At 36.9% G+C, this 14,121-nt stretch overlaps 1 protein-coding gene across 1 annotated transcript in view; it reads right to left on the bottom strand.

Moving 5' to 3' along the window:
• Nucleotides 1-8,650: 8,650 nt before the first annotated feature.
• Nucleotides 8,651-14,121, bottom strand: part of ARSJ (arylsulfatase family member J) — a 45,598-nt gene continuing 40,127 nt past the window's right edge. The window contains exon 2 of the mRNA XM_069459195.1: nucleotides 8,651-10,052. Coding sequence (XP_069315296.1) covers nucleotides 8,651-10,052 — 1,402 coding nt within the window. The remainder of the gene's footprint in view (nucleotides 10,053-14,121) is intronic.

Here is a 14,121-nt window from a genome sequence, read left to right as displayed (position 1 = left end):
GCCAATGACTTTGGAGTAGTCATCATACACAGAACACGTTTGTTCATATCCCTTTTGTAAAGGAAGCCTTTCCCAAGCTTCCTGCTTACTAGTTAGCTCTCAAACCTGGCTTGATTCCTAAGAAAATGAAAATAATGATCAATTAATGGCAGTAGTTGTTTAAATTCCCAGCATTATTTAGTGGCATAAAAAATGATGATGACTCTTAAGAACTTCCAGTTAGTTTAATTAGAATTAAAATGAAACGATAAATTAAACCCAAACTACTCTACTGAATAATCAAGAAGAGTTATAACCCCCATCAAAGCACCCGCAGCTCCTATACATGGGTATGGGGCAAGAATCACAGTACTATGTGACTTCAAAGACCAAGGCCATAATTAAGTGAAAGTGATTCTGGATTAGTAATGGTCCCAAGAGCTTGGCAAAAGGAAATACAAATCTGCCAGGGGAGAAAGAACTTTAGAAACAATTTCCAGAGTTCCAATGAATATCATATCACAATAAAATATTATTATTAAAAACAGGAATACAGAAGCCACGAGCAAAGTTAGCAGAGACAAAACATTGTGACCCATACCTGCAAAGTCTATGGATATTGTAATAATCAGAAAAAAAATTATTAGCATTCCTTATATATTTCAGAAAAGAGGGAACCAAAAACATAAACAAAGGCCAAGACTCTATTGGTAAAGAGCCAAACAGTTGTTCTAAAAATTAGACTGTAAAATAAAGCTGAAAACCTAATTGACAGGTAAACTAGTGTATTATACAGTCGAAGAAAAAATTATTAAAGGAAGGATGGATATAAAGAATTTACCCCAGATGCAGCAAGGGCAACAAGGAAATGAAAATTTGGGATGACAGGACAGAGGAAGAGTTTTCAGATACAACCAATGATAGTTCCGGGGTAATAAAATAGTAGAGACCATGAAAAGGAACTATTTGGAGAGAGAATTGCCATGTTGCATTTTATGAAAGCGCTAATACCAAATTCAGGAAACTCAAGGAATCCCAGGGAGGTCAACAAAAACAAATATACACCTAGACATAGTAGAGTTAAAGAAAAAGGGAAGATATTTATAAAATCAGAGAATAACAACATGAGTCACCACGGAAGAACAATTAGATTAACAGTCGATTTTCCCAACAGCAGCAACTGAAGCAAGAACACAGTAGAATAATATATTCTAAGTACCGAGGGAAAATAATTCTTATCGGAGAATTTACAGATGAAGCAGAACTTTCTTTCAAAATTGAGATATGAATAGCCATGTCACATGAGAAAAACAATACAAGTTACTGGTTGTTAATATTTAGTCCTGTCTATTTTAGAACTTAGGTCTTGAAATAAAATTAAGTTCTCCTTGCTGATTTTCCTGAGTTTTACAGAGATTCTAGTTACCAGCCCTTTAATGGAAGTGCACATGGAGTAGTAACATTTATGACTTTGGAAATTGACATTACTTGACAATAGCCTGTGGATTCTGGGCATTAATTCTGGGAAAATAAGAAAGCTTTCTATTGGTATTCTACAATGCCATGCTATAGTGACATAACATCAGCAAAGACAAAAATGTCCTTTGCATAACGGTTAGCATACAACTATCATTGAATTCTCTGCAATATATTAAAAACTAATGTTTGTAATGAAACAATCCAAGTTTTATAATATGGAAAACTATTGTTGAAGATAACATCAACACATAAATGATATTAGAAGCAAACCATGAAGGGAAAGCATGTGCAGTTAAATGTGGGTAGGAGTGTATTACTCTGGTTTGTAGAATTGTTCTGAATGAATAGCAAATAGAGCCACCCAACCTGAGGTCTCCTAGGGTGTTAATTTCCTTTATAAATTCAATTTTATAACTCTGAGACTTATCCTATTCTAAACTACATTGGGCTTGGAAGGAAGATTCCTTTTTCTATTTTCATTTCTATTTTCTCCATTCCTTACCCAGATTAGTGTAATAACCATATAAATTTTGGGTGACTTCACAGAATATTGTGGTCTAGCCTTTCTATACATTAATACAAGAAAATGGAAAGTTCTTTCCACATAGAATATTGAGTCAAAAGTATAATTAAGTAAAAAATCAATTCAAGTCCTTGCCTTCTCATCTGATGACCAAAGTTTAGTAAGATTTGTTTTTATTTAATGTTTATTTATTCATGAATTCTTACTGTTTTCACGCTAACAGTTAATTTCAGGTTTCAGATTGGGGTATTGATCAACTAACTCAAATCCTTGTCAAGCCCAGCATCTTTCAAAACTATTATATTCCTTTAGAAAGCAAAAAGAGTTTGAGAAATTCTAATTTAAAATTAAGACAGTAGTCTTATCCATTGACAAAGCTCTCAGTAACTAAAAAGCAAAGAATAGTTATAATGAAATGAGGATTGACTTAGATGTAATGCTCAGCATGTATCTATGAATGAATTGAGGGAACTTGTAGTTGATGTAATTAGGAGAAACAACGGCTCTTGGAAACACAGCTAAGGTTTATGAACAACTCTTGTCTGATGCAACAACTTAACAAGCTCTCTGGGGAGGGTTTATCACAAACATCTCTATCACATGAATGGCTTCCAGCTGGATTAGCAATATTCTCCAAGTTTCCATATGAAATTAAAATAAAGAGCAATATTTTTCATAAATCCACAGAGCCACACCTTGCAAAAGAAATCATTTTTAAAATTTTGATTTTATGGAATAAATGTATCTTTAAGATACCTTCCCAGAACTTCATTTTGAAAATGCCTGCTACCTTATACATTATTTAGAAGCAAACATACATGAAAATCTTTCCAAATTACTTTGACTATTTATTTTTCTAGTGGCTATGAGGCCAAACAGTTGATGTAATGGAAACTTAGATTTTAACCATTACAGGGAGATGAAAACACCGGGTTAATTTATCCTTATTATGGGATATGAATTATAGCCCCAAAATTTTAGATTGTCCTCTAAGATGTTGGTTACGTTTATTTTAGAGTTAACCTGTGGTGGTTTAAAATCCATTTTAATCTATTGGTGGGTTCCAATGACTTTAAGCTAATGCTTCTTATATAGCGATGTGTTTAACAATGGTATGTGTTTAAAAATGCCTGTTAGTAATCCTACTCTTATTAACTATGTTAAATAATAATAGCATATTTCTATTATTAGCAATAATAATCATATTCTATTATTTTTAAATGATATGCCTTTCACTTTATAGTTTCATAAACACATAGGTACAGCAGCTCTCGCTGGCTGAGTCTCTCCAGGCTGCGGATTGTGGGAGGAACTAGGGGGGAAGGAGAAGAGAGGTTGAATTCCACATTTGATTGATTTCAGCATTTTTATCGTTTGTTAACCGTCCGTCAACCACCGACAGCCAAAGACTCAGGAACGACACACGAGGACACAGCAAGCTCAAGGGGATCGTGACGTCTGTTTTTAAACATTATGATTTGCGAAAGATCAATTTTGCCTTTTGCCATCTTGCTTTGATTTAGTGCAAACCTCCCTTTCGGTAGAAAACTAAGCCCCTGCTACAAATGGCTGGCCTACGAGCACACAGCTTTCCTACAAAGTACTCATCTTTCTCACTTAAACAAACAAACAAACAAAAAAAACCCAAAACAAAAAACCTGGTCTAACTTATCAAACTTTTCTGCTTTGTTTTGTTTTTCTCTGTAGAGGATACACACCAGCAACGTGAAGCCTCCGGCTACCTATTTTTCTTTCTTTTATATATCAAGATCGCTTGTCTGGACCTACAGAAAGGGAACAAAATGAAATGAAGTTATTGATGTTTTTATGTAATTGACATTCTCTCTCTTTCTTCACACACAATTATATGAAGCTCATTCAATGACATCGGTTTAATTTCTGACCACTGGAGAATTTCAAAGACACACATGCCACGGACGTGAGGTGGGCACCGGCTGGGTGATTTCAGGATGGCAAATGTGACCTTAGAGCTCATTATTTACAGGAGCTACTGCAGGCTCGTACCTTGAAGGATCTCAGGGTTCTCAAACAAAATGTTAAATAACGATAGTAACATTATTATTATAATAGTACATTTTTCAGAATAAAGGGATGTTAGATCATTTGAGCAACGGTTGAAATCTATGGGTTCAAGCTCTTTTGCTCCATAAAACTGAGATTGCAGACTTTAGAAGTCAGATTTCGGAGATGTATATTTTCCATGCAAATAGTAGATATAGTACTTCTTAGTGTAAAAGACAAGCTAGTACAGGGAAAATTTTCAAGGATTTACTTTGCAGTATTTCATGAGCATGTACAGCATCCAAATAAGCTAATGAAATGCCTCGGCTCAATAAATAGCTGCTTACAAAGAGATTTTTAAAGATAAATGTCAAAAGAGAAAGATGCTTTAAAGGGCAAATAAATTATGGAGTAAATTAGCATTAATGGAAAGTTATAAGGAAGTTAGAACATTTTCGCACTGATGAAAAACAAGAGTTATCTACTAATTGTAAAGAAAACAGAATGATTCATGGCAGCAAAAAAAATGATCCAAAGGTGTTTAGAGGAAAAACGAGGAATATATTAATAACCTGAAATAAATTGAAATTATAATGTTGTTTTCAATAGGAACGATTAGGTAAAATTTAGAAATGAAATTAGATAACTAATAGAATAGCTACTGTTTTTTATAGTGCTAGCAACTTCTGCATTTTGTAACATTTCTGTTAAAGGAATTAGGGATGATCGGTTCTATTTTTCAGCAGTGAAATCATCCCAGAAGAAATGGAAAGCAGAAACCCAAGCAAATGTAGCTGAACATATGGAGACATATGACTATTTTATTTATTTATTCAAAAAATATACTGAGTGCTAAGTATGAGTCTGGCGTTGTCTTATGTGCTGGTCATACAGACGCAAGCTCATCCTGATCTACTCTTTTTCACACTACGTGATACAGTCTATAACTTATTAGCTATGTTTATTATTGATTGTCTGCCTCACTTGGCTAGAAGGTAACCTGCTCAAGGGTAAGAATTTTTATCCATTTTGTTCACGGATGTATCTCAAGCGCCTAGAACATCTGGATAGTAAGATTCAGTAAGCATTTGGTGAATGAATGAATGAGGGAATTTCATGACGTAATTTCCCTCCAGGAAACAATGTGGCTATTAGCTTATTAGGACACAGGAATTTGGCTGCTTTTGGCAAAGCAGCATTCTGCTGCCAACGACACATATCCTGACTACTACTGACAAAGTCACAGTTCGTGTGTTCAAAAATGCTGTGAATCAAATGCTCAGGAAGCTAATCTTGATGCCAAATTCAGTTGCCTTGAAAAATCAAATAAGACTTGTATGTGAAAGTACATAGCATTTTTAGTCATATTAGCTTAAACGTGGAAACAGCTCAAATGCCCATCAATATGTGAAAAGATAAAAAAAATTGTGGTTTATCTATATAATGGAATACTCCTCAGTAATACAAAAAAAAAAAAAAATGCCAGGTATATACACTAATATGGAAGGTTCTTATAGATTAATGCTGAGTAAAAGTACAAAAAAGTAACTGTATAATTATTCAAGTACCCATGACACAGTTTCCCCTCTATTCTTAAGATTTTTTAAAGGGGTCTAGTCAAGGAAACTGTAATATTTGCTCAATTTGTAGAAAAGTGAGGAAAGAGAATGTAATATAGATGGAACAAGTCCTTTAGTTAGACTTGACAGTTGACAGACCTAAGGTGGTTGTTTTCACTGATTGCAAGGTACCACAAATGTTTTTGTTCTTGTTCATTTTTATTGGAAGAAAATATTTTTTATATCCTTTCCCATCCCCGACACATAGCTATATTAACAAAGTATCTTCTGACAAAGCTAGTGGGAGTTTCCTTTGAGGTTCTAAGACTAAGTCAGAGGTCTACAAGAGGTGCAGTTTACACTCGAGCCACAGCCAGCCTAGAAATGCGTCCCCAGGATCTCGGTGCAGGAGAACGACACCTGAGAATAAATGCCCAGTAACATAGCTTCAGTGATGAAGGCATAAAACTAAAGCACACAATGTTTTCCTTCCTGACCATCTTGAAATTCCTAGTGATAGTCTAACAGCATTTTGGAAACATTTGTGTGTGTGTGTGCGTGTGTGTGTGTGTGTGTGCGTGTGATTTATACATGACTTACAATACATTTTAGTTTCTTAAGGTTAAGCCACTGAGACTTCTCTTAAGCCATAGTCTACCTAGAGCCATGGGCAGGCGGCAGGTACTCTCTTTAAAACAGAGATCAGCATCTGCAAAGCCATTTCTGATTAAACAAACAAACAAAAACAAAAATACCTGTGGGCTAATTCATTTTCATTGAGAAAGTTATGGTCATTTTCAGAGAACTTAAAATCATATCATAACGGGTAATACCTGCTGGGCTCCAGCATGAGGTAGTTTTCATAATCCTAATTTGTCTCTTTGCAACTTTTTTGTCTTTCTGGGAACTTCTAGAAGATTCTATGTTTGCCCTATGTTTACATTATCTGTATATTTAATAGTTCCTCAAAACCCCAGTCCTGTGCAGTGTGCTACAGAGAAGACTTTTATGGTGAAATAAATTAGAAAATACAGCATAAAATTTTTCACCTGTAAGAGAGTTACAATGCAAACTAAGATTTTAAAAGCTCTAAGATAGTCTACATTAAAGTGACCCCTTTAATTTGTTTAACCCAGTATTTCCCAAGCTTATTTTCCTCAGAACTCTTTTTTAGTGTAATGATTACTCTATATTGTTTTGAATTTATGAGATACCATCTATTGTAAGTTACATTAATATTTTATGTTCCACCAAAAAAGGAAAATGCAGACAATATTCTTTTGATTTTTAAGACTCATTTAAAAGACACAGTTGACAAAACACAAACTTCGGGAAATACAACTTTATACTATAAAATAAAATAGAGCTATAAATTCTAGAAATGAAATACTAAAATCTTTTAGATCATTTTGTTCACTTTAGTAATTTCAGGACTAGTTTACAGATTCTTTTATTTTATAGATTTCCAGAAACTGTGAGGGGCAGTTCCTGATGTTGATATAGACGCATGTAATGTGTGTTGTCACACCGCCACACACATTTGCTTACCGCAGTTGTGACTTCACACATCACAGCTCTAGCCATCTGTGACTTTCCAAGTGGACACTGTGAGGCTTAGGGGGCCTCTGTATTAGGAGCGGGCACTTCAGAGAAAACTCCAGGTAGAAGAACCACATGAATCTATGCTCACTGATAAACTCCATTACAGATAATACTCCTTTAATTCTCCTCATGATGTCTACATATGGGAATTCCAAACTAGTTTTTTTATAATAACCACTCCAGGCAGAATCCATTTCTCTGTATGTCCCCACAGTGTCCACTTTGTGTAAGAATAAGGTCATTATAAATGTTATTTAGTAATAAGTGAACATCTTCCTCCACGCAGTAGCCAGGTGGAAACATCTCTTATTTGTAAAACCATATTATTATGGCTGTTAGCAAACCATACCTTCGATTGCCTATCAGTAAAGTTTTTTGTTTGATAAGATGAATGATATGATTTTATCTAGAAGTTAGATCAGAAAAGCCACACTAAATATGCTCGTGCCATAAAATAAATCATTTTAATAATTAAGGTATATAAATAGTTTATGATAGAAACAATAAAGTTGTCTCAACTCTGCACAAACACTGAATTTCCAAGTAATTTGTAAGGAATATATTCATCTTATTACATTCAAAATAATGGTTGAACAATGATGATAATAATGTTTTTGGAATAATTTTCTTTTTATAGTCTATGAATTCACACAGTATTACAGTAATTTCTAGTATTACAGTGCTTGGTAATCTTGAAGAAATGTAAAACAATTCTTCTAATGGTACGCAGAAAATAAAATTAAAATTAAAATCATTTGCATAACTTTTTATGCAAACAAAATATTTAATATTTTCTGTAAAAATAAATTACGTACTTTATACTGAATTGTTATTCTATTAAAGTATTCAGACGACAGTTACATTCATTGTTGGCAGTGTGCTCAAATATTCTTGTTTGACATTCCCTCATGCATGATAAAATGAGGTGCAAGCTGTTCACATGTGAAAAAAAAACCAACTTATTTTCACAGGAAAGGAAATGATACATGAAATAGAATTAATTAAAAATCCCAAGTGTCATAGGGAGGGGATACAAAAATTCACTAAGAAAATATATTCTTCATGGCCTTTGAGGGGACATCACCTTTGACGGTACTTTAATCAAAGGCAGTTTTTCATCATGCTACCCTGTAACTTCCATCAGATTAGCATGCTCATCGACTGCATGTTGTCGTCCCCTTCTATAATGTAGAGCACAGAGCTCGGTCAGTTGACTGAAGCACAGCAGCTGCACTCGTGACCTTTCATAAAACAGCCGGAGAAGCGCATCTTGGTTCTCCCCGAGCCTGGTTCGCGACAGCAGCTCCTTTGGCGCCGAGCAGACCCGTTCTCCACGTGGCGGCCAGGTGGCACAGGGTGGCACAACATGAAAACAAGCCTGACACGTAGGGCACAGATATTCTAGAGCCGAATTTGCTGGTTCCCCTGGCAAACAGGAGAAAGATAAGACCTGAACTGAGTTTAAGCAGACAGGAAGTACCTGTACTCATCCCCGAGGAACGCCTGAGTGGCAATTTGGAAATGAGCCTGCCTTCGGCTGTTTCTTCTTCGTCGTCTTCTTTTTCTTTTGCTTTTTCTCGGCCTTATTTTTGCTCGGCTTCTTTTTCTTACTTTCCTCTTGATACCACGGCCCCCAGACGCCCCCGTTGAGCCGAGGGTTGCTCCTGGGGTCCCCGGGGGGATACCGGACCGGCACCGCGGTTCTGTTGAACTGGGAGAGCCTCCGCAGGAGCTTCTTCACGATTCCGGGATACCTGTGCGACAGGTCCACCCTCTCGTACGGGTCGGCCGTGATGTTGAAGAGCCACACGCTCTTGCCAGTGGACAAGGTGATCCGCTCGTTGTGCCAGCGGTTCGGCCCCAGGTTGCTGAAAGACTGGGGCGGAACCCAGTCGCTGTAGCCCGGGTTTCCGGTGAGCAGCTTCCAGTGCTGCACCCGGATGGCCGACTGGACGGCCGTGTTCCAGATGCCGTAGCCCGCCGCCCACGAGCCGTTCTTCGCCTTGGTGTAGATGGGGTCGATGTTGTGCAGAATATCTATGCGGGGGGAACGAAGGCCTTCGCTTATGGTCTCCCAGATGTCGTAGCCGTCTAGCTGAATGTCCTCGTCAATCTGTCCTTCGGCCAGGGAAAGCAGGGTGGGGTACCAGTCCGTGATGTGCACGAGCTCCTTACACACGGTGCCCTTGTTTTTCAGGAGCGGGCTGTGCACGAAGCCCACAGCCCGGATCCCCCCTTCCCAGTAGGTGCCTTTGCTGCCTCGGAGAGGCCAGTTGCTCCCTCCTGCCGTGGGCTGACCGCCATTATCTGAAGAGTAAATGATGATGCTGTTGTCGTAGAAACCGTATGTCTTTAGAGCCAGGGTCACGTTGTTGATGGCCTCGTCTAAGCAGGAGAGCATGGCCGCGTACCTCCGCCGGTTTATGTTGACGATGGAGCGGTAGTGTTCCAAATACCTGACGGGGGCTTGCAGCGGAGAGTGGACAGCCTGGTAGGCGATGTATAAAAATATAGGCTTTGTGGGGTTGTGGGAGGCTAAGATTTGCTGCACTCTCTGGGTGTACATCTGCGTGGAGTATGTGCCACTGTCGTAGTCCCAGGCAGCACTGTCATTTTCATACAGGTCGTAGCCGCACATCCCAGGACTGTCACATTTGTAGTGTGTATAGTAATCCCCACTTCCCAGAAGAGAGCCAAAGAAGGTATCAAATCCGCGCTTGGTGGGCAGGCATTCTTTTCTATAAAAACCCAGGTGCCACTTTCCAACCATATGCGTTGAGTATCCAACCTCCTTCAGCTTCTGAGGTAGGGTTGCATTGTCCAGAGGTAAACAGTTGGGTTGGGTAGGTCTTATGATAGAATGTTGAAGTCCGGTGTGTATCTGATATCTTGAAGAAAGAGTAAAAATTTTGTCAGGGCAGGATAAAGAAGATATTCTACATAAAGCAGTGATTCCCAAATTAAATAATGTTTAATTATTGTCTATGAAGACAAACTGTACCCCAAGTAACAGGACCAATTCAACCTTTCCGCTCTTAACTCAAAAGTCTTACCCTAATTAGCTTCATGTTTAACATTTGAAATACATGTGAATCTAAATCAGTACTTTAAAACACTTTTTTTAATTTCAGCATATTATGGGGGTACAAAAGTTTAGGTACTATGTATATTGCCCTTGGCCCCCGCTCTCCCCACCGAGTCAGAGCTTCAAGCGTGTCCATCCCCCAGATGGTGCGCATCACACTCATTATGTATGTATACACCCATCCCCTCCCCGCCATTTGCCTGACACCTGATTAATGTTATTCCTATATGTGCACTTAGGTGTTGATCAGTGAAACCAATTTGATGGTGAGTACATGTGGTGCTTATTTTTCCATTCTTGGGCTACTTCACTTAGTAGAATGGGTTCCAGCTCTACCCAGGAAAATACAAGAGGTACTAGATCACCATTGTTTTTTCTAGCTAAGTAGTACTCCATGGTACACATAGACCACATTTTATTAATCCACTCATGTATTGATGGGCACTTGGGTTGTTTCCACATCTTTGCAATTGTGAATTGTGCTGCTATAAACATTCGGCTGCAGGTGTCTTTTTTATAGACTGTCTTTTGTTCTTTTGGGTAGATGCCCAGTAATGGGATTGCTGGATCAAAATGGTAGGTCTACTTGTATCTCTTTAAGGTATCTCCATATTGCTTTCACAGAGGTTGCACTAGTTTGTAGTCCCACCAGCAGTGTATTAGTGTTCCTATCTCTCCACATCCACGCCAACATTTATTGTTTTGGGACATTTTGACAAAGGCAATTCTCACTGGAGATAAGTGATATCTCATTGTGGTTTTGATTTGCATTTCCCTGATGATTAGAGATGTTGAGCATTTTTTCATATGTTTGTTGGCCATTCTGTCTTCTTTTGAAAAGTTTCTGTTCATGTCCTTTGCCCACTTTTTGATAGGGTTGATTTTTTCTTGCTGTAAATCAGTACCTTTGAAACTTAGATTTCACCACTTTTCTCAAAGCCTTTTTAAAGTTCTTATAACAGAATTAATTTGAATAAACTTTACTAATCTCCTAATCATATGACAAAAAACTACACAATAAGAGAAAGGATATCTAGAACCAGGGTATCATTATTAATATCATTGTTTTTAACCTAGGGGCCTCACATTAGCTCCTAAATCATTTCCTGAGATCATGTATTTTAAGCTAACTTTGAAGTACTAAAAAGAAATACAAAAATTATAGAAAATCTCCTGTTTGTCAAACAATATTTCATACTAAGTTCCCAACCTGTTAGATCTCTGAAAAGAGAAAGAGAAGGTTTCTGACTACATAATACATTATTGTTGAAAAGCCATTTTAGAGTAAATGTTTTAGTGCTAAGGATCACATTTTTCCAAAAATAGCAGGAAATGAGTTATTATGTATGTTTCCCACAGTGTCTCCTTTTTAAAAAATTATAGTCACTCATAATATAGTGTAAGAAAATGTGGTAACCCTTCCTATTTGTTAAAATTAAGTGAATGGTAATTTCTGGAATTTTCCTTTTTTCAAAGGTATTTTGCCAAGTGCTTTTTTTCCAGAAGCAGTTATCACAAAAGCATATGAATTTTCAGTTGAGACAAGATATGCCTGTTTGTTCATGACATTTTAAAAGTAATTGATTTCATAGTTATTACATAAGTTCAAAAAGACTTTTTAAATAGAAAATATAGAAATTCTAAGAAAATGAATGTTGCAGAAAATTGCAAGGTAAATATGAAGATATTCTTGGAATCAAATTAAGAAGAGGAATACTGAGGTCAAAAACAAAACTTTTTCCATAGTGATTTAAACTGAAAGGCCAACATATTATCCATAACTTGGGTGAATAATTCTATATATTTTTGAATGTTCTAATGACAGTGTAGTGAAACTATGAGTTCTTTGAAGTGTTAACTGCAGTCGGACACTGATGGTTTTGTGGGAGCTGAAGTGATATCTGGTCACAGTCGCAGAGCAGCATAGCCCTATGGACCCTGTCTGCTCTCCTGGTTATTTGGCTGTCAAAGTTTCACAATAATCACAGTTGTGGTAATTTAAAATGTAATGAACTCCCAAAGAAGTAAGGATTTCATAAACATAAGCACCAAATTCAGACGACACTGTTATTGTCCTTGATAACTTTTGATTCAGTCCGAGATCCAAAACGTTCACTTGTGAAACAACTAATTTTGTACAAGTACATGACAAATTGGCTATACTCATGAATGTAAACTTGGAGGAAATTAAAGAGGGATACATCTGTATAGGTAAAAATTTGGGGAAGGATTCACAGGGGCAGGTTAAGTAAATAATTATGCAGAAAATGTATTCGACCAGAATGTCTATTCAATTCATTGAAAAGCTAACCAATTTCAGCCTTTCTAATTAAATCTGTCATTTCTCGCCTAGTGGCAAAGGCAAAAGGAATAGAGGCTTATAAAAAACATAAAATTCAGGAAATGTTTGCAGGAAAAAAAAACAAGGAGAAGGAAAGAAGAGTTTTGCCGCTTTCAGAAGATGGTGGTGTGCCTGCAGATAAATAAGAGAGTTCAGAGCTATTCATCAACTATGTGGTTTCTGTCTTCTCCAGAAATAGAATGGTTTTCATATTGGAAAATTTAGAACCAGAAACAAAAAAGTTTGGCAGCAGCTTACAATGAGAGAGAGATTTAGGGCAGCTCCTGCTTAAATGAGTTTCAGCTTCTGGGGCCAAAAAGGAAGGAGTTTAGGGTAAAATTTGGGACACAGGTTATGGGTACAAGTTTTGGAATCAGACAGACCTGGGTTTGAATATGCTCCACTGCTTATGACCCCTGTGACTTTGGGTAGTACTTAATCCCTCTGATCCTGAGTTTCCTCATCTGTAAAATAGGGATAATAATACATTTTGGGTTGCCATGAGCATTGGAAGAGAGCACGGATCTAGTAAGGAGGGTACCTTTAATAAATGTTAGTTTTTACTATTGTTGTCCCAGATTGCTGAATCATGTCACTAACATTTGCACAAAGTTCTGTAATTTATAGACTTTCTTTCATATGCATTATTGTATTTAATTCTCACTACAACAGTGAGAAGTCGAATTCTTTATGTTCATTTTATAGATGGGAAATTCGAGACGTAGAGAAGTTGTATTCTCCCCAACATCTCAGCCTGCTCCACCACGCTGTGAGACTGATTCTTGAATAACAGGGGCCAAGTCCAATGCTCTCTCTGTTCTTTTAAAGAGTTAATATTAGTACTTTTTGAAAAATCAAGGAGCAGAGGAAAGATGCCAGAAGGCTTGAGAAGAGAATCTGTTCTAACTTTCCAATTAAAGTAAGGAAGGATTTGTAAACCGGATAGTGAGACTTATGTTGATCCCAGAGAAATCTGAGAATGATTTTTTTTAAGGGAGATGATTTGTGAGCATTTCAAAAAGAACAAATTAGATAGAGTCAAAAAGAAAATACTGCCAAATTAGCTTCATTCTCTCTCTCTCTCTCTTATTTTTTAAAAGATCAGCATTGAGGTAAAGAGCTTAGGAATGATTTAACATTTGAAAAAGCTGTCCATGATCTGTTTCTTATAAAATAATGGAAAATCAACTGTATGACAGCACTCTTAATTAGGGATAAGAATGATAATTTTACACTTTAATGCCAGTTAATATGATATAGAAAATTTTCATTTACATGCTCTTCTCTGGTCTCTACAACTCTGTAGAACAGACAGGGGTGTTCCATTTAACTGGAAAAAAAAAAAAAAAGAAAGAAAGAAAGAAAAAGAAAAACTCCTCAAATAACTTAGTGGCTTGCCCAGTTTTAAAGCTGTAAGTTCTGAGGTTCTACACTGGGATCTAGATTTTTGGCTTTGTAGACTCTTCCATGATATACTCATTGCTAGATGAACAGCTAGGCTCACTTAAAGTTTGGATTAATTTATTTGCAT

Source organism: Eulemur rufifrons, chromosome 26, assembly GCF_041146395.1.
Source record: "Eulemur rufifrons isolate Redbay chromosome 26, OSU_ERuf_1, whole genome shotgun sequence".
Taxonomy (NCBI): Eukaryota; Metazoa; Chordata; class Mammalia; order Primates; family Lemuridae; genus Eulemur; species Eulemur rufifrons.
The sequence above is the reverse complement of the archived record's forward strand: the minus strand, read 5'-3'. Positions and strand labels throughout refer to the sequence as shown.